Here is a 20,492-nt window from a genome sequence, read left to right as displayed (position 1 = left end):
TGTGAAAAGGGCTTTTACTTCTCTTTATCATTTTTCATCCCTTCCACACATCCATTTGATAAAATTGTACTCTACACATTTCCATCATGTAAGCTTCATTTGATTTAAAATATTGAAAAGTGCAAACAAAGGTATAGATTCACATGGCATCGATTCTCATGAAATGTAGGAATATGTAGATATTGAAAGGAATCATCGACTAAATTTCATCATGAATTATTGATTGATGAATTTCAACAACGCATTTATGAACGAAGCTCATGTTCATATTCAGTGCCATACATATACACAGAATTGTGGCTTAGAAACATGTAGGCAGTAAATGAAATAAATAGCTTCAAAGCCAAAATTTCTGTTTGTTTATTTGAAGAGGAATTGGAATTGATAATTAGGTCAAGAGCGACTGCCTCATCAGAAGTAAGTCAATAATAAAAGAAAAATGAGGTTCGTAGAATACACAACTGAACAATGATTGCTGTATCCGTCCATATTTCATCAAAAAACTTGTTTTCCTCTTTTCAACCTCAATGCCTGTCTATTGCGTTAGATCCTTTTTTCAATTTTTTTATTAATAAAATGAGAATGAATAAAAAATATTTATGGCCTATTGTTGCGGATATTTTTTTTGTAGTTCAGGTGTCGAGCTAACATGCTTCCAAATATGACATGAATATAGAGAAGTAAACATGATGATACAGAGGATGGTATGGAATTATTTTATGACTATAGTGCTCTCATGTTGATAACATGAAAGCGGATTCATTTTTATATTGTTCGATAGTCCTGATGTATGTATTCTATTTAGAAAAAGAATACATTGAACGTTGTATACTCTATGAAACTGTATAAAATAGTTATCAAAAATTTATTAATTAAAGTACATATCTTTGTGAACCGATTGAAAGAGAAGAATGCGTATTATTTTCATTTTTGTGGTATAGAGCTTTTATGTTGATTTATTAAAAACTCGTACATGGGCGAAAGCAATAAATTTAGATTGCCATTCAATTCAACAGAAGAAACAATAAATATTTATCGGACTTTAAGATTTTGAATGAATCAAAAAAGTTCAAAATTCAATTCAGATTTTTGAAAACCGTTGAAACTCAAATTTTTGAAAACTGTTGAAATTTAAAAAATTCAATGAAAACTTGAGTCATTTTCATCAACAACAAGTTCATAAAGCACGCTCAAACTGTTCATTTCCGCAGCATATTTCACTTTTCCCCCAGTAGAAATAACATTTATTGCCCGAAAATATTAAATTCCCTATTATTGTTTTAATAGGACACAGAAAATGTCATAAATTAAAGCACGAAGCATAAATGAAAATTATATTGTACCATTTGAGAGAAATTATTCAATTTTAAATGGAAAAGTTATACATGAAGGAGAAAAAAATCATTGTATATTCACAGCATTTTAATTGGTCTAGATAGGAGAGGAATGGGAGCAAAATATTTTTCTGATAATTGCTTCATTGTTTGTCTTCATTATAATTCATTTGCATTTCAAATAATCATTGCGAATATTTTCTGTATCATTTATTGAATCTCTCTTGCTTCCTCTCATTTAATTTATCTAGCACAAAATGCGATGAGAGATACCAAATTATTTCCAGTGAGAGTGAGCTTTTATGAGAGTGAAAATTCTTATCATCATTTAGCACATGTTGTGGATATGTTGCAATATACAGCATAGAATTTTTTATAAGGAACAAAATAATTTAATTTATTTATTATCTTTTTACAAAAACTTGCAGTGGACGATGAAATCCTTTAGCTAAATTACTACTCTTTAGTATTTCACTATCTGTCATGCACCAGCTGTCTGCAAATCCTATTTCGTCACTCAATAGATAAGCCTCGAATTGTTCAGGTTTTAATTCAATACTTTTGTAATTCTGAAGTATTTCTAAACTCAATTTACTCCTCTTTTTATATCCATTGAATGGCTGAGATTCAAGAACTAATACTCCATTATGTTTCAATTGTTTAAAAATCCTTTTAAAAAGGAACTTGATGCCGTCATCGCCGTAATTTAAATGAATCCATTTTGTAACTGATAAGCATAGAATCACATCATACTGAGGTTTCTCTAGTTCAATTAATGATCTGTCTGTTAAAATATAGTTTGCCTGGAAGTAATGCATTGATTAATAAAATGAAATTAATGCCTGGATGTTAATTAATCTTACCTTTCTAAAAATAACTTTGTTCAACGATAAAATCTCATTTTCTGGTAAAGAAAAGTCAGCCTTTTGTCTCTGCAGATTCTTTCTTGCTGCATCTATCAAGTTTCCATCAATATCAATTCCTAAAACTGTTTTTGGAAGCAGTGACTTTGTGAAATTTATCGTCACTAATCCAGAGTTACAGCCAATATCAAGAACTTGTTTGTCTTTAAAACATTCTGAATACTGTTTCATAAGCTCAATTCGGAGATCAGGTTGATCAATTCCTGCTCCTAATCGTTTAAAATAATAGTTCCGATAGTTTCCATACCTAAAGTCGTTTTTTGTTTTCACTGAAAATATTGAGAAAGTTTAATTTCATAATTTAAGGAAATATCTCCATTGATTGAATTTACCTTTGCCATTTTGCTGTTTCATTGATGTTGAACCTTCCATTTATGTGTCTTTAATTAATCTAACTTGTTTATTGCACGCAGAAAATTAATTTTTTTAATTTGCGCGGTTCAAACGTTTCTGTTTGTTTTTATTTCTGAATTTTAAATTTCAAAAAACCGTTAATTTTTGGTCAAAAGTTTATTGCAGATTCTCAGGAAATTAAGAAACAAGGCAGAAATATTTGTTTAGGTATTTTTATTAATTAAGATGAAATAATTTACACGTGAATAAAATTATAAAATCTCATCTATAAGCTAATGTTAGTATTCAGGTTTCATGGTTTTGTAAGTTAAAAATATTAAATTAAATTAAATAAAGCAATAAATGCTTAACCATGAGTTGTGTCATCTTCGACGAAATCTCTAGCCACTTCTCGTGTCACACAATCTACGTGACTAACTTTGTTTCGGAATCTTACACCGTAGAATTTATGTGCCTTTTCCAGCAACTCTGGTCTGAAAGTCGTCGTAATAAATTGAGCATTATCACTCAATTCATGAATCATGTCAGCAACAGCTTTTCGATGTTGTGCATCAAGTGCTTGATCAATTTCATCAAACAAATAGAATGGAGCAGGATCGCATTTCTGAATGGCAAAGATTAATGCCAAAGCAACAAGTGACTTTTGTCCACCACTCAATTGATTCATTTCTCTCATTTCCGAATCACTTCCAGTGAATGATACACGAATTCCGATTCCAGTAAAGTCATCAGACGTTGAAACTTCCAAATCGCCTTTTATATCGTCATGATCCTTTAATGTACGTAATACTAAATGTCCACTGCCGTGCGGAACTAACTTCTTGAATACTTTTGTAAAATTTGTTGCCACTTGTCTGAATGTGTTCTGGATTGCCTCAACTTTTCGCATTTCCAAGCTATGCATCAATTCTCTGTGGATTTAAAATAATTTTTAGTATTGAGCATCTAATGACTTAAGGATGAATAACTTACTTAATCTTTTCACTTCCAATGTCCAATTCCTCCTTTCGCTTATACAACTTCTCTTTTTGTTCTGAGAAACTCAAAAATTGATCCAAAGCCTTCTTATTTACATGATTGTACTTCTTCAAATGATGATTTGCCTTTTCCAGCTCTTGAAACAGCTGTGAATTGAAAATGAATTTGATGGATTAAAGTTAAATCCGACGGATTAAAAATAAATCCAGCTTACCTTCTTTAGTGACATTTTCGTGTATTGTGGCTCAACCTGAGGCAAAGCACCAAGATTTGCTATTTTCTCAGAACATTCATCAATCTTTTGATGAAATAGATTTTCCTTTGCTGCCCATTTCTCCGTCAATTTTGAGTCTTGGTCGATTTTATCTTGCAAGTCCTTTTCTTTTTGTACAAGTCCTTCCATATCCTTTTGCAGGGATTTTTGTGCTTTTGCGGCCTTATCATATTTACGATCCATTTCCTCAAGATCTAAATTCACTTTCTTGATTCTCTCAATAGCATTTGTGAGATCATTTTGGCAGTTATTCAATTGACGTTTACGGTCCTCAACAGAAATTTCCTGTAAAGCTTGTTGCAGCTCATCACGTCGTCTTATCAAATTATTTGTCAGTAAATTTTCCAGCTTATTTTTTGTCACTTCTAAACTCATCCTCGAGCTGAATGCAGCTTTGTTTTCTTGATTTAATCTACGAATATCGTCATTAAGTTGATCGACTTCCTGCTGATCTTGTACGGATAATTGTGCCATCAGTTCCTGATGCAATTCACTTTCTAATCCTGATTTTGTTGTATTCATTGCCTCTAAACTTGATTTACATTGTGCCAAAGATTTTTCTTTTGGTGATCGGAATCGTTCAATTCTCGTCAGTTCCTCTTTCATTAATCGAATGTCAGCTTGGACCTTTTCAAAAGCATCCTTTGACTTTCCTAATTTCGTCTCTGTTTTCTGCATTTCACTAACAACTTCATTGATTTTCACTTCTATTGCCTTCAATTTTGAACGAATCTCGTGTAATTGATCTTCAAAGTCTTGAATCATTTGCATGTATTCTGATCGCTTCTTTTGCATCTCTAGACGAGATCTGGATGTGTTGAAGAAACCACCAGTTAAGCAACCTTTCGATGAGACTTGATCACCTTCTAATGTCACACAATCAAGTCCAGTTGTTTTTGCAAGTTCTGTAGCTCTTTCAAGATTACGGCAGATTAGAGTCTTGCCAAAAATGTATCTTAATGCCTTATCATACTTTTCTTCATACTTTAATTTACTGATCATTGGAATTGAATCATTATTGTCTGGATAGTCGTGGATTTTAAATTGTAGACGGTTCAATGGCATGAACGTGACTTCACCAGGCAGTTTCTGTTTATTCATTTCCTTCAATATTTGTGTACCGACACGATCCGACTCGACAATATGGTGAAATAGACGATTACCAGCTGTTACTTCTACTGCTGTATAGATTGTCTTGTCACAATTGAAATTCTCAATAACTGGTCCATAATATGAATTTGCAATCTTTCCATAATCACCGCCACGTTCTCTAAACATGTCCAGTACTTTACGGACTGAATCTCGACCATTTAAAATTGGCTTTCCAGCCATAGAACGAAGAGCTTGATCAGCTTTTGATAACTCGTCTTTATGAGACGATAGAGTTTGTGTCAATTGAGTTTCTTGCCTCCATAAATCATTACGAATACTTTGTTCATGATCCTTATTCTTCTTCATCTCATAGAAATTTTTATTATGTTCATCAATTTGCTGTCTCAATTGATCCATTCCACCAGCAGAATCTTCAATTTTCTTTTCAAGTTCTTGTTGCTTGACAGCATCTCTTTTCAAATCTTCTGTCAATTTATTCTGATGTGAAATCTTATCCTTAATTTGTTTTGCAAGTGACTTTAATTCATTTTGAATCCATTTGTCACGTTCCTCTCGAGATGAAAATTGAGATCCACGACCTTGTTTTGCGTACAGTTCTTTACGCTTTTGATCTTTTACTGCAAGTTCTCGACTATATTCTTCTTCCTTCTTTTTCATCTCTTCATATTGTGGCTTAATTTGTTTTAATTCCTTCTCTTTTTCAGCAATTGTCAATTCAAGTCGTTTCAGTTCTTGTTCAGCCCTTTCTTTTGACTTGTTATCTCCTTGTACTTCGTCATTTAAATCGTTTATTGTAAGATCCAATTTAGTCTTTTCCCTCAATAACTGCTGCTGTTCGGCATTCAAAACAGAACGTTCTTCTTTAGCGGTTGTTACATCTTTTTTTGCATCCTTTAAGTTTTTCTGGATGTTCTTAATCTTGTCTTGCAGTTTCTGGATCTCATTTGTGAGCTTTTTCTGTTGATCACCTGAATTTTTACGATGATTCTCAAGCTCTTCTAATTGTTTACGATTATCTTTCAATTCGGTCTCGTAAATGATATATTCAAGCATACGACGAAGCTTGTCCCATTTCTGATACTCCTTCAGTTCCTCTTTTTCCTCTTCAAGAGTTTTCAATCTCTCTTCAATGGTCTTAAGGAATTCTGTAATTTTCTCAACTTTTGAGTCAGTATCTTTAAGAATATTTTTTGATTCCTCTTTTCGTTCATCATAAACTCTTGTTCCAGCTACTTCTCTTAATAATTTTAGACGGTGAGCATCTGGCGCTGTTGCCATTTGATTGATTTTACCTTGTTTGACAATATAGTATGGATTCGAATTGGAAAATCCTGCAGATTCCAATAAGTTGACAACTTCTGATCTTGGGACATTCTTCTTGTTTAGAAAATATTGATCCTTTTTAGCTCCAATAACTCTTTTCAATGAAATTTCTTCTTTATCAATTGGTACTCGATTATCTGAGTTGTCAAATATGATTTCTACATAAGCAGATCCAAGTCTTTGACCAACACCCTCATGCAACAGATTTTGACGCTGTTCTGGACGTAAATGAGTGAATTCATCACTAAGAACAAACTGGATTGCTGAGAAAAAATTTGATTTTCCACTTCCGTTTCTTCCAACTACCACATTATGCTTTTTATGGAAAGGATCGACGACGGTTTGCTCCCGATATGACTTAAAACCATGAATAATGACCTAAAAATAATAAAAACATTGTGAAATTGCCGAATGACGCTATTTTTTGGGGTGAAAATTTATATTTTGAATTTTTACTATGAAATTAATAATCACCTGCTTAATATGCATATTTTTGTTTTATCTCTTACACTTATATACCTATTAAAAGTGTTTTAAGTTATTAATTTATAAAATTAGCGCTGATTTTTTAATTAAATCATTTTGGTGAAAAAAACACAGAAAATTAGCTTATTTTGAATAATTTTTTTACAAATTGTCAAAAAATTTAATGTGTCTGACTGTCATGAAAAATTCAAAATATTTTTTTCCGTTATTTTTTAGCAACTTTTAAGACATTTTAATGAATTTTAAAGTCGTTTTAAAAAGTTATTCATTTCAGGTTTATATTTTGTTATGTGATTAATTATATAAAGTTTCAGAAATTGACAAACTTTAAGGTAAAATTTGTAACATCCCTCAAAATAAACATGGAAGTTTTGAAGGGTCGTGCAACTAGAAATTCATCAAAACAGTGAATTTTATAAAATTATTTTTATCGTGATTACTTAGTTATATAAACACAATAATGGTTAGTGGAAACATATACTTTACAGCCAAACTGGCTGAACTTATTCATGATGTCAAAGTTGGGTAAGTTACATAAATAATCTAAGAAAATTTGAGATTTCATAAAAATTGATTAAATTGCATGCTTTTTACAGTAAAATTGTTGGATCGTACTCAATTTCGCAGGCAATGCTTAATTTTCTCCTTAATATAATCAATGAGAGTAAATGGACGACTGCCGATGAGTTAATGACAATTGTTAGAGAATCTGGAAAAATTGTAGAAAATGCATTGCCAACGGAAGCAATTTTGGCAAATGTTGCACGTAGATTATTAAAAATCATCAGAGAAGAATATGATGAACTTAATATGCCGGAACAAAATAAACAACAAGATGATTCTCAGGCTGCATCATTACAGAAACTGGTCACACAAAATAGTGAAAATACACCCTCGAAATCAGACTACTCAAAATTACACACTGATCTGCGTGAAAATCTTATTAATCATCTCCAGGAAATTGAAAATGAATTACATTTAAGTCACGATAATCTTGCTCAGCAAGCATCTCAACATGTTCACTCTGCTGAGTTAATCCTAACTTTAGGATACTCGAAAAGTGTTGAAAAATTCCTTAAATCAGTGCCGAAAGAACGAAAATTTGAAGTTGTTATAGCTGAATGTGCTCCATCCTGTCGTGGTCACATGCTAGCTAATTCTCTTGCACACTCAAAAATTGATTCGACTGTTATTCCTGATTCGGCAATATATGCTTACATGAGTAGAGTTAATAAGGTCATTATTGGCACACACAGCGTTCTGGCTAACGGTAAATTGTCCTTTCCTTTATAAACTTTCTATTATGCATTAATGGTATTATTCGTCAGGTGGATTGAGAGCTGCAAGTGGAGCTTTTACGGTCGCATTAGCAGCAAAACATTTTTCAGTTCCAGTTATTGTGTTAGTTCCGATGTTCAAAATGTCGCCTGTTTTCCTTTTCAATTATGAACAAGAAGCATTCAATCTTGTTGGCAGCACACAAAGTGTTTTACCTTACAACACAAAGGTGTCTAGGCAAGTTAAGGCTTACAGTCCAGCCTTTGACTATGTTCCACCGAGGTTGATCACTTTGTTTATATCTAGCACGTAAGTTTTTGTTGTTGTTTTATTGAAGTAACTTTTAATTGAATTATTTTGATATTTTTAGAAACGGTTTTACTCCTGATTATGTCTATCGACTACTTTCTGAAATGTACCATCCTGATGACTACAACATGAAATAGAAATGAATTTGATATATCATATTTCTACACACACTTTTTATTTTACTAATTAAAATAAAATTCGGATATTTTTAAAAGCTGAAAAGCAGCATAAACATTAGTACTAATCAATTTTTACTGTAAGATGATCCTTAGCTGCACTCAAATTCTGGTTACTTCTGTTTTCCAAAGATCTTCTCGGAGGTTTTTGAAGCAATGTTGTGGATTCATCTGCATTGTCGGGAAACTCTCTTTGGAAGATTTGCCTTAATAAGTCATCATCCCGCTCTCTGCTATTATATCTTGCAGGAAGACTTTTAAAATCATCAACAAAAGGATCATCACTATCGATTGAGTCAAAAAACGCAAAATTCGAATCATTGGGATTCCCAGATAATCTGCTTCTTGCTCTATCCAGCAATTCATCCCAGCGATCTTTTCTCAATTTACATGAAACTATTCGAACTTTATAGAACAAATTCTTCTCTTCATCCAAAAATCTTTGAATGTCTTTCACTGACACTTTAAAGCATTTTCCATCATCAAGCAATGTCTCTGAATCTTCAAAATGTATGGGAAAGCGCTGAATAAGCAAATATCTTGGATCATTTTTGTTGAAGAATTCAATTTCGAATGAAAACCTTGGCATTTCTGGATTCAATTGTTTATTTAGTGACGTTTCTTTATAATCAGCAAGCATAACTGTCCACGTCAAAGTTGCTATGATAATGAAAACAAATGGTGATAAGGAATTAATAAATATTTTAGATAACGATCAAAATTGATTTATATTTTTGGAAAAAATGTGAATTTTGAAAAAAGTCAAAAAATTTGAATTTTTGAAAATACGTTAGAAATTCTATAGAGATAAGGAATTGATAAGAGTTGGATTATCAACATACCGTGCTTAGCTTCATAAATCTGATATAAATTGAAGGTTTCTCCAAAATTTTGTATCAAATAATATGCCAAAATTGGACCGGAATTGTCCTTCAATGTTTCATAGTTCCACATAATTTCATATTCATCCTGTTTTGACAAAATCTTCTGACTGTGCTTCTCTTCACAATGTTCTAACCATTCAGGTTCACGTCCAACCCAACTGCAGTCATGCCAAATTTTTCCCATAAAGCAACTCGTCTTCTTATAAATGCATTTCTCTTCATGCCATTTCATTAGTTCCATTGGCAAACGAACATTACATCCGTTACGTAAATTTTTACACGGAAATTGGAATTTTCCTGATAAGCGTTCTAACGTATATGATCGCATGTCTGTCATGTCTCGTGAACAAATAGGACATTCTGGAAGTGACAGACGGCAAACTCTACAGACACTGTGACCCGATGAGCATAAATAAATTGGAGGTTGAAGCCTCATTGTGCAACCAGGACAACGAAGGTCGCAGAGCAACTAGATTCAAAGGTATTAAAAAAGCATGCATTTAAGTATATTTTGGTCATGGCATACCTGATCATAATGCTTGAGTGAAACTGTTGGCTGATTGCTTTGCAGTCCAGCTTTTTCCTTTTCTTCACCAGAATTCATTTCGGATCTGCTCTCGTTCTTCTTCAAAAGTCTCATCTCAATTTCGTGACTTTCGATCTCGTTGATCTTGTCCTGAAGAATTTTTGAATTCATTGTAAATTAACTAAAAGAATGTTTAATTGATGTTGAATGCTTAAGGAACTAATGAAGACTGATGTCAATGAGTTTTTTGATATCTTTATAAGCTTTAGCCGATAAAGATGTGAGTCAATTCAATGATAAGGCTTTGTGCGTAATTTTTTATCAATTAAATGAAACTTCTTTTCATTATTTTTATTTCTTGCTCATAGTCTGAACTTGATCAGTTTATAATCATAACAGTTTTCAATGAACAAATTACAAAAGAAATGCATTTAGTGGTACTTGATTCTTTCCTCGTACAATTTTGTGTCTAATCGATGACATCCTCAAAGACTACTGAAGGTCATTTTCAATTAAAATTTTGTTTCTGTCAGTAACCTTTGAGAATTTGAACGTTTTTAATAGCCCATAAATATTGTTGACTGGTATACAATTAGGGCTGAATATCATCAACATTTTAGGAACCATAAAAACGTCCGAATACAAATTTCAGTGAATCTAAATAGAGTTATTAACTTTTTTGTTGATGAAATTTTAATGCAGAATGATTTTTAGAATTACAGACAATCTACAGCTCCAATTAAAAAATAATAAAAACTAAAAATATTTATTTTTCCTCTTGTTTAGCCAGTCGATTAGTTAATGTAACTGTCAGCATTAATCAAATTTGCATGTATGTATGTATGTGTGCATGTAATAATGAATGCTGTCTACTAACACCAATAAAGATTTACAAAAGTAAAATTTGCGATGGTGTTAGTGTGTTTTTGAATTAAATTTTGCCGGTTTTTTGAAAAAGTTCAAATTTTTGAAATCCGTTAGCATCAAAATTCTATTTTCAAGGTCATACATGTCCACATACATAGACACTGATTAAATGATGTGTACGAATAATTGTGATATTGATGTAAAGAAACGCTCTGCTGATTTATGACACAGAGATCAGTTAATTAAGGTTTCGATGTGGAACTAATTTCACGTTAGTATGATGATGTAAAAAGTAACTAATGGACTTTCTAGTGAAATTAGATCCTATAATTATAATCAATTTAAGAAGTCAGCTAGTGGATAATGATAATTTCAGAAATAATTTAAGGACCATTTTCTATTCTGTTTATATTGTGCTCTTATTCGTAAAATTCATATTAATGAATGACATTAAGTTTTTTTGAAAGCTCACATTATTAAATACATACTCGATAAATATTGTTTAGTAGATAGAACTTAGAAAATGGAAAACTCTATAATTTATTAACTTGTTTAAGATACAGCATGAACTACTCAACGGTCGGAAAACTGAGGGAATTTATAAAATATTGCGAATTAATGAACAGCACTTGTTGAGAGTTCAAATTTTCCATTTTCCAGCAACCTTTTGATCGACTAAGTGTTATTTTTATGCATTCAAAGTGTTCATTTACAAAAATATTTTTTTTCTTCTATAAATACCGAATTTTACCTCCGTCAATAATAAGCTGTATTAATGCATTATACAGCAATTCATTCTAATTTTTTTAATTCTCACTTAAGCTTTCGATAAAACAATTTCTTGTTATGCCAATATTTTCCGATAATCAACACATTTTGCTTGTGACAATTTGCTGATTGGAAGCCAAACTGGACATACTTTTTTAACGGAGTTTTAAAATTCAACGGTATTCAAAATTTTGAAAATCGTTATTATTCAAATTCTCAAAAACCGTTAAAATTTCATATTCATTTTTGGAAAATGCATATCAACTGGCAAAATGAAGCTATTAATTTATTAAATTTTTATACTTTTTTTCAACTTTCGCGAATTTTTAACTTTTTTTTAATTTTTTTTTTAGAAACTTAATTTCAACTTCCTACTTTCTAACCTGCACCTGAACAAAGATTATATATGAACAGCAATGCAAGCAAAATGATCCTTTTAAGTGCCAATAGACATCGTCTTACTTCCTATTCTTAAATTGATTTTTCTCCGATACTTTTCATATTATGAGGTATAAGCTTTCAGTGCTAATTCTAGAGACTAAATTAGCATTGAAATGAAAATCTCAATCAAATGCTTGTGAAATGCTATGCTTAATATTTTTTTAAGATCCTCAATGACTGAAGATTTTTTATGTAAAAGTGGAAAAAGAATTTTTTTTATTATTTGTCATTACATCAATTTTTATTCACTTTAATTTCCTCAAATGCGAGCACGTCTTATGGACTGTTATGTATCTGTGTTATAATATAAGTTTATATAAGGGTATAATGTATCTCTCAGGTATCGTAAATATTATTCTTCATGAATTAATTAATATAAAAGAAAAAAACAGGACTTTAAAAAAAATGGTTTTAAGTTACAAAGAAGAATATTTTGTTGTTAATTAAGGTGGCTGATTTTTAAAGTTTTTTATCATGCAAATTATTAATTTTTTTATGTTTTTCACTTTTTGTTTTGGACTCACTTTCGAGCTGGCTTTTTTCACTTATTTTTTTTTTTTCTTATTTCAAAGTTAGACACTTTTTGTCTTGGCTTACTGTGTATTGTTATCTTATCTTGATGAATGACTGACTTAAAAGTCACGGAACATCATTGCGTTGGGCTTGATCAAACCACTATCGCCTTCCGATACGAAACGCTTGCGTCCACTAGAAAAGATAGAATTTGAATGAACATCAGTTTTTGTTTGCTTGCTAGGTATGCACGAAAAAAATAACAAATGATGGAAATTTCTCCTCATTTTCATGTTTGAATAAAAAATAAAGCATTTATTTGAAGTGGAAAAATCAAGTGTATTTACGTCAAATTGAAAGGGATGGAGCTCTGTTCTCATTGGGTTCACTTGGGGTCATTCATCAATTACTCTGATTTTTGAATGTCATTTATGAACGTCCCCAAACAAACGAGACATCGTTCCATATAATATGATATAAGAAATACATTCATAAATTAAGTATTGGAAATAATTATCATTATTCTGAGAACAAACAATTCGCAGACAGGTGCAAAATTCCACATCAGTTTCAATCCCTTTCATACTTATGCTATAAATTGATGAATGATTTAAAATTGAAATTTCTTCATATAAATCAAAATGAAATTATATCCATTATCCTCAATAGATATTACAAGGGTCTGAGTTAAAAAGAATGTTTACAATCAATATAAGCATTCGATCATTCTATAACTGTCATGTATGAATGAAAAGGAAATGTATAAAGCGATAGCGAGTGAGAGAGACGAGGTAGAAAATAAATTAGGACTTAAATTGTTATGCATTCATTTTGTGCAACAAGGCGATTTCATTGATTTTTTTGTCTGCAATACATCGATCTCAATACTTCCTATTGTTAGCTTTGTGTAAACAACGCTATGAAATTTAACACAGACTATACAAAAAAGTAGTAAATATTCATGAACGCAAATTCGAAAAAAGAGATTCAACAAGCAGCTCTATAAAATTAATCAACTGTGAAATGAAGTCGCAATTTTCTTGTTAAAGGTCAAACGTGCCAAAAAACTTTGTCAATTCGTAGCAACTTTCACTTTGACCAAGGAAGATGCGTCTCATGCCTTTTCATAATAATCTCAGGAATTTGTTGAATTTAAAGATTATGAAACATTGGAATTTTCAATTCAAACATTGGATTAAGATAACTGGATTAAGATTAAAACATTGGATTAAAATTAATCTTGAGATACAAAAGAATCTTAATCCTTATACGCACTCGTAACTTGGAGAAAATAGCATGTTGTGGACAAAAACAGAACAATCAGCTGTAGCGCCATAAAATGTCTCAAAACGATCTGTATGCTTTCCATCTCATTAACTTCAAAACATGCTTTTTACGTTGTTAAAATGTGCTTAGTTGAGTCAGCAAATACAATTAATTCATTTGTAGTGTGTTGTTTACTTCGGCAATACAAGGTCGACAAGATATTGTTTTTTGCGCATTATAAGCCATGCTTAAATTTTTCCGAAATACATTGTTTGTCGAAAGACAGAAAATTAATGTAAACAAATAAATTGCCGCATGATTGACGCATTATAGGCACAGAAATTGACAAGTCTGAGCAATAAATAAGTGACACTAAAACAATAAAATGTAAATGATAGTGCTGATATTAAAAAGTGCTGTTGTATCAGAAAATGAGCACATGTCTGAGTCTCGCTTCGTCGCACGATTGTTTTTGTTATTTTGCAAAATATATATTACACAATCTCCACTTTACCGATAAAATGCCGGTTTGTTATTTATTTCCCTGCTCTCACATTATTCACTCCCTTTTCATTGTACGTACGATTCATGCGCGGATCATAATATTAGTGAATTTTATTTAAATCGGATGAATGTATAAATAAATAAATAAATAAAGGAAAATTTTCCTTTCCAACTCACCGTGATGGCAGATTTTTGAGCATCTTTTCGCTCAACAGAGCCAAATTGTAGCAACGTTGAACAAAACGTTCAAGTATTATGTATGCCAGAGGGATATCCAATGAAATGTCTTGAACGTCGTCGTATACACGTTGAAAGCCTTGTTCGACAGCTTCAGGCGTAACAATACACATTTGTTCAAGCGACTTCAACAATTTGGACATTGCGTCTTCAACACCTTCATTCAGAGCTTCAAGACTCAAGATGATAGCCTAGATTGTTAATAAATAAATAGTAACAAGTTTTGGTCACATCATCTTTATCTCTGAATGAATATATTTACCTCATAAACCAATTCGTGGTGGAAATGAGGAACTTCCAATGCGCTGATACAGCGTTGAGCTTCGGGAATATCACGCGACAACAAATATTCTTTAAGCAACAATTCCATTTGTTTTGTTATATTCTTGACAGGTCTCAAGCCACCAGCAACACCCCAAACATTGTCAAGATGTGCCCAACCATTATGATTCGAAAGATGACCTAAAAAAAGGTTTTTATTTGTTTATTGATTTCACACATTAAGTGATATTATTTACCTTCAGCATAATCCAATGCTTGCTGTGCAAGTTCACTTAATTGTCTACTTGCACTCGCTACTTCTTCTTCACCATTTTCAGCTCCATTGCCGTTTTTGGGTGAATTACGAAGGCCATTACTGCGAGCCAATTGATGGACATATTTCGGAGGTAAACAGTCATCAGCCACAGCGCGTGCAATAAAATTACCAACGACATGTGGCGCATCTGGTGTATCGAGAATTAAATCGGGTAAATTGCTTAAAAGCATATCAAAACCACGTTCATAATCTGATGAGATCAAGCATCGTCCGTACAAATCTGAGAGTAATACACTCGTCATTTCTCTGTGCGAATTCTTATGTTCTAATGCCATTTCTACGGCTTTACGAATTACAAGTGGCCTTAAAGCACCCGATCGCATATTTTCATCTATTTCAGATGCTACTTCGTGCGTATCTCCATGTTCAAAATATTCTAACATTGCCATCTCAAAGTTCTTGATGAATTCTTCTTCATTATTCATTTTCTTAGTAGAACAAACAATTTCTTTGAATTCAACATTAGCAAAATCTTCGTCTTCATTAAAGTTTGGATCTTTTTCATCTAATTCATATTCTTCGAGTAATTCACTGCCCATTTTACCCCAATTTCCACGACCACCACCAGCTTTTTTGACTAATCCACGTCCATTTCTTGAACGACGAGAATTCTTCCAGCGACGTTGTGGAGCTACAAAATTTGGGGCACCAGCAACACCAAGAACACCATCTTTACTATTTTTTCGTTCTAAATTTTTCTTACTCTTACGACGTAAAGCGCGATGTTCTTCAACAGTCAATGGCTTCTTTAAGAAATTTTTTTCAGTAGTTGCGACATTCTTATCGCCCTCATCAGTCTCGAGATTATCGCTTACATCACCATCACTCGATACTTCATTCAACATCGCATCTACCTCAAATTTTTTGAACTCCATCCTTAACTTTTTTTCTTAGTCTTTACTAGTTTTGATTTGATTTAATAAAAATATATAAATTTTCTTCCTCTCCGTCTGTTTATAGATTTGACGGAAAAAAACAACTTTCAGTTTTTTTTCGTGTATATGTTGTTATGAACTTGCTGCTTATTATTTTTTGTGTTGTTTCGTTCTCTTTCTATCGTTCGCACTCTGAATTTACTTGTTTTTCTTCGACTTCTTATTTCCCTCGGCTGTTTCGAGTGTTAGATTATTCGCTGTGACCGTATATGTTTATTTATACGCAGTTTTTTTTCTACAGTAAGAGGTCTTTCATTCGAAAAATGCTCGATGGTCCACGTTGAAATGCTAATTCGTTCGAATGATAAGTTACAGTAAATTCAGAAAGGAGCACAAATTTATGATTTATTGTGATCCTTTTCCTCAACTACTGCTGCAAATGCGACTATTAAAATTTATTAGTCTTGTCTTTTTTCTTTGTTTGTATGTCTACGTGCGGTGCTTAACGTTGTTGTTGCAATTGGGTCAAAAACAATCGGATAAATTCCGATAAATTGCTATTTTTACGCAATTATTTAATGCGATTCCACTTAATTTCAATTTTAATCAATCTTATAAATCTTGTCTGATACAAATTTTCACTTTTTAAGGGCGATTTTACTTACTTTCAGCAAAATTTACTTAATACGCAAAATATCTCGAAACTGAATAAATGTGTTGTGAGGAAAAAAACCTTCAGGTCAATTCCGCGTACTAGAACATTCTACGAATTTTTTCTCTTCTTCTAATTCCTCTCTTATTAGAAGCTTTCTAACCAATGAAAATATTTTGCTGATATAATTAATAATTGTTTTATCGATTATTAACAGGGAATCAATGTGAACTATGATATAAATCTGTTAAATTAGTTGATTGATTTTTCACTTTTACGTGGATTTTCCCCTCATTACACAAATATTTTTGTTTGATTCAAATTTCAAAATGCCGTTACTACTATGATCATTTGGAGAAGCTTACCTAATTTGTGTACGTAAGATTCATTACATGAACCATTTACATCAACCTATCGCATTAATCCTTTGCTAACACGATTACTCCGATAATAATCGCAACATTTTAAAGGCTAGCTGGATGTTTCGATTAACCTCTTTGATACTGAGAACAACTCCTCACAGTAATTTAATTAAAACAAATTTAGCGAGAAATTTCTCATTGTCGGCTATTAAAGAAACAAACATGAAGTAAGAATCATTAGAAATTTCATTGAATATCTTCCTAAATATCTTTCATTAACAGATTATCAGAAATTGTTGGAAAATTGGAGTCATTTGGAAGCTTAAATTATGCTGAAAAATGGGACAATGTAGGCTTACTTGTTGAGCCAACTCAAGTAGAAGTCAAGAAAATCATGCTTACTAATGATCTGACAGAGCAAGTAATGGATGAAGCTATTGACAAGAAAACCAACATGATTATCAGTTATCATCCACCAATATTTCAAGGCTTAAAAAGACTTACATCAGGCCATTGGAAAGAACGAATTATCATTAAAGCAGTTGAAAATAGAATAGCGATTTATTCACCGCATACAGTTTGGGATAGCATTTCTGATGGAACAAGTGAATGGTTAGCAAATTCAATTCCTAATAAATTCATGCGGCCAGTCATTCCAAATATCACAAAAAATGAATTTGGCGCTGGAAGAATTTGTCAGGTTGACGGATCATACAGTCTTAGAGACATTATTATTTTGGTCAAGCAACATACAGAAGTTAGCGATTTAAGAGTTGGAGTTTCCTTTATGGGATCTTTAGATTCTAAGATTAAATCATTTGCATGCTGTCCAGGAAGTGGTGCTAGTGTACTTAAAGAAGTTAAGGAAGACATTGATCTATTCATTACTGGCGAAATGACCCATCATGAAATCTTGGAAGCGAATTCTAAAAATGTTCATATTATCATGCTGAATCATTCAAAATCTGAACGTGGCTATTTGCATCACTTTATACCGATATTGGCAAATCTCTTAAATCCCCATCCCATTGAAATTTTTGTATCTGAAAAGGATGAAGATCCATTAAAAACTTATTAAAGGCAGATCTCTTAAAATCTAATGCCATTGAAATTTTTGTATCTGAAAAAGTAAGGATTCATTAAAAAGAATTTAAATATTATTTTAATTAATTAATTGATATTTTTATACAATTTATTCTCCGGAATGCACATTAAAATGCACTAAATTACAGTAATGTGCTACTTGTTCTAAATCCTTTATAATAATAAATTTAGTTTAGTATAAAAAATTATCCATAAAGAAAGACAATACTTGAATAATAATGATTATAGTCGTAAAATTGCGAAAAAAAATATTAGGTTTATGCTCGCGCTCCCCATTTGGATAAGACTTTAAGTCCCATCTCTTGATATTCCTCCTTGGACATCCAGAATTCGTCTTTATTTTTATTTAGACCGGCCAATACTGCACCTCCAATGAATACCATATCTTTTCGTCTTGGTGGATCATCAATACGGATCTTAAACTTTGAAAGCTTATCAATGTCGTTCTTTAAAACTCGTTCAAGGTACAATTGCTTAATTTCTCGTTCAAGACGAGATGGAAGACCTGGATACATCGTTGAACCACCTGACAATACAATTCTCTTGTACAATTCTGGTCTTATATCGATGTCTGCAGCTTGAATTGTACTAAAAACTAATTCAGCAATTCCTTGTCCTTCAACATTTATTAAATGTGGTTGAAAGAGAGCTTCTGGTGCTTCAAATCGCTCACCACCAACTTTAATAACACGTCCATCAGGTAATGTATAAGTTTCAACAAGAACTGTCGTTTCTAATGCGAGCTTTTGTTCCATTTCAATATCGTAACCGATATAACATAATTTCTCCTTCATCATTCGAACAGTTTCGAAGTCAGCAGAATGATTAAATGCATAGCCGCGTAACAGCAGCAATTTGATGAGATATTTCGTGATATCACGACCAGCAATATCTAATCTCTTTGTTAAATGTGGTAATGCATATGATTCATAAACAGGACAAATATGTGTCACACCATCACCAGAATCAATAACAACACCACTGATTAATCCTTGAGCATATAATGTCAATACAGCTTGAATGGCAATGTACGTTGAATGGAATCCATACTTTTCAAACATCACTTCTATCATCTTTTCACGATTTTTCAGTGGATTTAATGGCGGTTCTGTGAGCAAAATTTTTGTGTTTACTGGATCAACGTTCATTTTTTTCGGACCAAATGTATAATCCCACACATGACACATATCTTCCCAATTACGGACCATTCCATTTTCCATTGGATATGAAATCTCTAGCATTGAACGAAGTTGAGACGCTTCATCACCAACCATCAAGTCCTAAAAGTAATAAAATTATTAGTTAGTGATATTTCAAGTAGTCAAAACCATGCAACGAAACTCAAGTCAACAACAATCAGTAATTTGTAACACACTCTATTCTAACTAAACTCAAGTCATGTCAATCGAGTAAACTATACTATGTAGAAAAACACAACTGCACACTGCACTCGGATTGTGTTACTTACAGGGAATGTCGAGCCAACATCCTTTAATGACGAGATTAATGTGAGAAAGCATAAAAAAGAGGTTGAAATGGCATGTAAGGAACAAACTTGTTAGTGATTTATGAGCGATATAAGGGCAGTCAAACAACAACAAAAAAAAGTTAGAGATAACGAAACGATAAAGATATACGAATATCTGTGACTTACTCCAAGAAAAATGTCCTATAAATTTAATTATATTAAAGGATATTTTTAAAATAATATTTCGAACCGATCCAAATGTAGATAATAATTAAGGAAGAGAGAAGAAAAGAAGAATTAATATAAGTATTAATGCACGATAACTCACTTTTACTTCAATATCGCCAATTTTGTTCACAGCTCTAATTGTCGGTCGTCCAACCATCGATGGAAATATATGTGCCGGAAAATTGCTTCCAGCATATCCACATTTTACAAACTGCAACCAAGTCAAATAAGATAAGGAATTAATCAAAAAATTAAGTATGAAGAAAAACCAACACCCAAGAAGAAAATTCTAAAATGTCGATTTTCTCAAAGAAATTCGATTAAAATACTTACGCCGGTTCCATTGTCGCAGACAATAACGTTTCTTCCTTGATTATCCATTATATTTAAAGCCTTAACTACTTAAATAACCACAGAAATTTAATATTTTTAATTTTGCACAAAATGAATCATTCACAACTTACGAATCGCACTCAGTCGGAGTTTTTATCGGCATTTTCAAAACTTTTTTGATCGTTAAACTTTATTTCCGTTTTTACTCTATCCTCAGATTAAATCCATATTTAGTATAAGTTGCACTTATAAAGAACTTTTTTAAATTAAAAAATCAATGATAAAGTGATTAATTAGTGTGAAAATCATGAAAAGAAT

At 32.0% G+C, this 20,492-nt stretch overlaps 6 protein-coding genes across 14 annotated transcripts; 2 read left to right on the top strand and 4 right to left on the bottom strand.

The window, feature by feature from the left end:
- Nucleotides 1-1,691: 1,691 nt before the first annotated feature.
- LOC139087872 (U6 snRNA methylphosphate capping enzyme Amus-like) lies at nucleotides 1,692-2,726 on the bottom strand. 2 transcript variants are annotated; one of them, XM_070636825.1, is made up of 4 exons: nucleotides 2,590-2,726; nucleotides 2,377-2,526; nucleotides 2,198-2,322; nucleotides 1,692-2,137 (listed from the first exon to the last, which is right to left on the bottom strand). In XM_070636825.1, the coding sequence occupies exons 1-4, from the start codon at nucleotides 2,627-2,629 to the stop codon at nucleotides 1,739-1,741; spliced, it is 714 nt and encodes a 237-aa protein (XP_070492926.1). In that variant the 5' UTR covers nucleotides 2,630-2,726; the 3' UTR covers nucleotides 1,692-1,738. The 2 variants fall into 2 exon arrangements, with proteins under 2 accessions (XP_070492926.1, XP_070492925.1); XM_070636824.1 differs by having other exon boundaries at nucleotides 2,198-2,526.
- Nucleotides 2,727-2,809: 83 nt separating this feature from the next.
- SMC3 (structural maintenance of chromosomes 3) lies at nucleotides 2,810-6,908 on the bottom strand. The gene is made up of 4 exons (XM_070636602.1): nucleotides 6,774-6,908; nucleotides 3,804-6,677; nucleotides 3,584-3,735; nucleotides 2,810-3,522 (listed from the first exon to the last, which is right to left on the bottom strand). Exons 1-4 carry the CDS (start codon nucleotides 6,786-6,788, stop codon nucleotides 2,958-2,960), a joined length of 3,606 nt encoding a protein of 1,201 aa, XP_070492703.1. The 5' UTR covers nucleotides 6,789-6,908; the 3' UTR covers nucleotides 2,810-2,957.
- A 256-nt stretch (nucleotides 6,909-7,164) lies between these two features.
- On the top strand, nucleotides 7,165-8,609 carry eIF2Bbeta (eukaryotic translation initiation factor 2B subunit beta). Its single transcript, XM_070636612.1, has 4 exons — nucleotides 7,165-7,310; nucleotides 7,382-8,055; nucleotides 8,114-8,372; nucleotides 8,434-8,609. The coding sequence occupies exons 1-4, from the start codon at nucleotides 7,246-7,248 to the stop codon at nucleotides 8,507-8,509; spliced, it is 1,074 nt and encodes a 357-aa protein (XP_070492713.1). The 5' UTR covers nucleotides 7,165-7,245; the 3' UTR covers nucleotides 8,510-8,609.
- On the bottom strand, nucleotides 8,517-16,760 carry Pdcd4 (Programmed cell death 4). 7 transcript variants are annotated; one of them, XR_011544152.1, is made up of 5 exons: nucleotides 15,073-16,760; nucleotides 14,817-15,016; nucleotides 14,495-14,745; nucleotides 12,559-12,742; nucleotides 9,967-10,108 (listed from the first exon to the last, which is right to left on the bottom strand). XR_011544152.1 is itself a non-coding variant. In XM_070636605.1 (5 exons), exons 1-4 carry the CDS (start codon nucleotides 16,025-16,027, stop codon nucleotides 12,667-12,669), a joined length of 1,482 nt encoding a protein of 493 aa, XP_070492706.1. In that variant the 5' UTR covers nucleotides 16,028-16,760; the 3' UTR covers nucleotides 9,968-10,108; nucleotides 12,632-12,666. The 7 variants fall into 7 exon arrangements, 5 of the variants coding, with proteins under 5 accessions (XP_070492708.1, XP_070492709.1, XP_070492706.1 ...); XM_070636605.1 differs by having other exon boundaries at nucleotides 9,968-10,108; nucleotides 12,632-12,742; XM_070636606.1 differs by having other exon boundaries at nucleotides 10,002-10,139; nucleotides 12,632-12,742.
- Nucleotides 16,761-17,028: 268 nt separating this feature from the next.
- LOC139087717 (NIF3-like protein 1) lies at nucleotides 17,029-18,211 on the top strand. Its single transcript, XM_070636613.1, has 2 exons — nucleotides 17,029-17,268; nucleotides 17,324-18,211. Exons 1-2 carry the CDS (start codon nucleotides 17,159-17,161, stop codon nucleotides 18,117-18,119), a joined length of 906 nt encoding a protein of 301 aa, XP_070492714.1. The 5' UTR covers nucleotides 17,029-17,158; the 3' UTR covers nucleotides 18,120-18,211.
- Nucleotides 18,197-20,309, bottom strand: Arp2 (Actin-related protein 2). 2 transcript variants are annotated; one of them, XM_070636609.1, is made up of 4 exons: nucleotides 20,175-20,309; nucleotides 19,948-20,052; nucleotides 19,800-19,814; nucleotides 18,197-19,425 (listed from the first exon to the last, which is right to left on the bottom strand). In XM_070636609.1, exons 1-4 carry the CDS (start codon nucleotides 20,220-20,222, stop codon nucleotides 18,403-18,405), a joined length of 1,191 nt encoding a protein of 396 aa, XP_070492710.1. In that variant the 5' UTR covers nucleotides 20,223-20,309; the 3' UTR covers nucleotides 18,197-18,402. The 2 variants fall into 2 exon arrangements, with proteins under 2 accessions (XP_070492710.1, XP_070492712.1); XM_070636611.1 differs by lacking the exon at nucleotides 19,800-19,814 and having other exon boundaries at nucleotides 19,942-20,052.
- Between the last annotated feature and the right edge of the window lie 183 nt (nucleotides 20,310-20,492).

The sequence above is a fragment of the Chironomus tepperi genome, unplaced genomic scaffold, assembly GCF_022539635.2.
Source record: "Chironomus tepperi strain 1889 unplaced genomic scaffold, CSIRO-AGI_Ctep_v1 contig_137, whole genome shotgun sequence".
In the NCBI taxonomy this organism is placed as follows: Eukaryota; Metazoa; Arthropoda; class Insecta; order Diptera; family Chironomidae; genus Chironomus; species Chironomus tepperi.
The sequence above is the reverse complement of the archived record's forward strand: the minus strand, read 5'-3'. Positions and strand labels throughout refer to the sequence as shown.

Coding starts and splice junctions, on each gene's coding strand:
- LOC139087872 (XM_070636824.1), bottom strand. CDS start 2,629: ATGGAAGGTTCAACATCAATGAAACAGCAAAATGGCAAAG. Junction 2,527..2,589: donor GAAACAGCAAAATGGCAAAG/GTAAATTCAATC, acceptor CAATATTTTCAG/TGAAAACAAAAAACGACTTT. Junction 2,138..2,197: donor ACAAAGTTATTTTTAGAAAG/GTAAGATTAATT, acceptor CATTACTTCCAG/GCAAACTATATTTTAACAGA.
- Arp2 (XM_070636609.1), bottom strand. CDS start 20,222: ATGGATAATCAAGGAAGAAACGTTATTGTCTGCGACAATGGAACCGGC. Junction 20,053..20,174: donor TCTGCGACAATGGAACCGGC/GTAAGTATTTTA, acceptor ACTTGGTTGCAG/TTTGTAAAATGTGGATATGC.
- Pdcd4 (XM_070636605.1), bottom strand. CDS start 16,027: ATGGAGTTCAAAAAATTTGAGGTAGATGCGATGTTGAATGAAGTATCG. Junction 14,746..14,816: donor ACCACGAATTGGTTTATGAG/GTAAATATATTC, acceptor TTAACAATCTAG/GCTATCATCTTGAGTCTTGA. Junction 12,743..14,494: donor CTCAAAAATCTGCCATCACG/GTGAGTTGGAAA, acceptor TATCTTTTCTAG/TGGACGCAAGCGTTTCGTAT.
- eIF2Bbeta (XM_070636612.1), top strand. CDS start 7,246: ATGGTTAGTGGAAACATATACTTTACAGCCAAACTGGCTGAACTTATT. Junction 7,311..7,381: donor ATTCATGATGTCAAAGTTGG/GTAAGTTACATA, acceptor TGCTTTTTACAG/TAAAATTGTTGGATCGTACT. Junction 8,056..8,113: donor ACACAGCGTTCTGGCTAACG/GTAAATTGTCCT, acceptor ATTATTCGTCAG/GTGGATTGAGAGCTGCAAGT.
- LOC139087717 (XM_070636613.1), top strand. CDS start 17,159: ATGTTTCGATTAACCTCTTTGATACTGAGAACAACTCCTCACAGTAAT. Junction 17,269..17,323: donor ATTAAAGAAACAAACATGAA/GTAAGAATCATT, acceptor TTTCATTAACAG/ATTATCAGAAATTGTTGGAA.
- SMC3 (XM_070636602.1), bottom strand. Junction 3,736..3,803: donor CGAAAATGTCACTAAAGAAG/GTAAGCTGGATT, acceptor TTCAATTCACAG/CTGTTTCAAGAGCTGGAAAA. Junction 3,523..3,583: donor ATTGGAAGTGAAAAGATTAA/GTAAGTTATTCA, acceptor TTAAATCCACAG/AGAATTGATGCATAGCTTGG.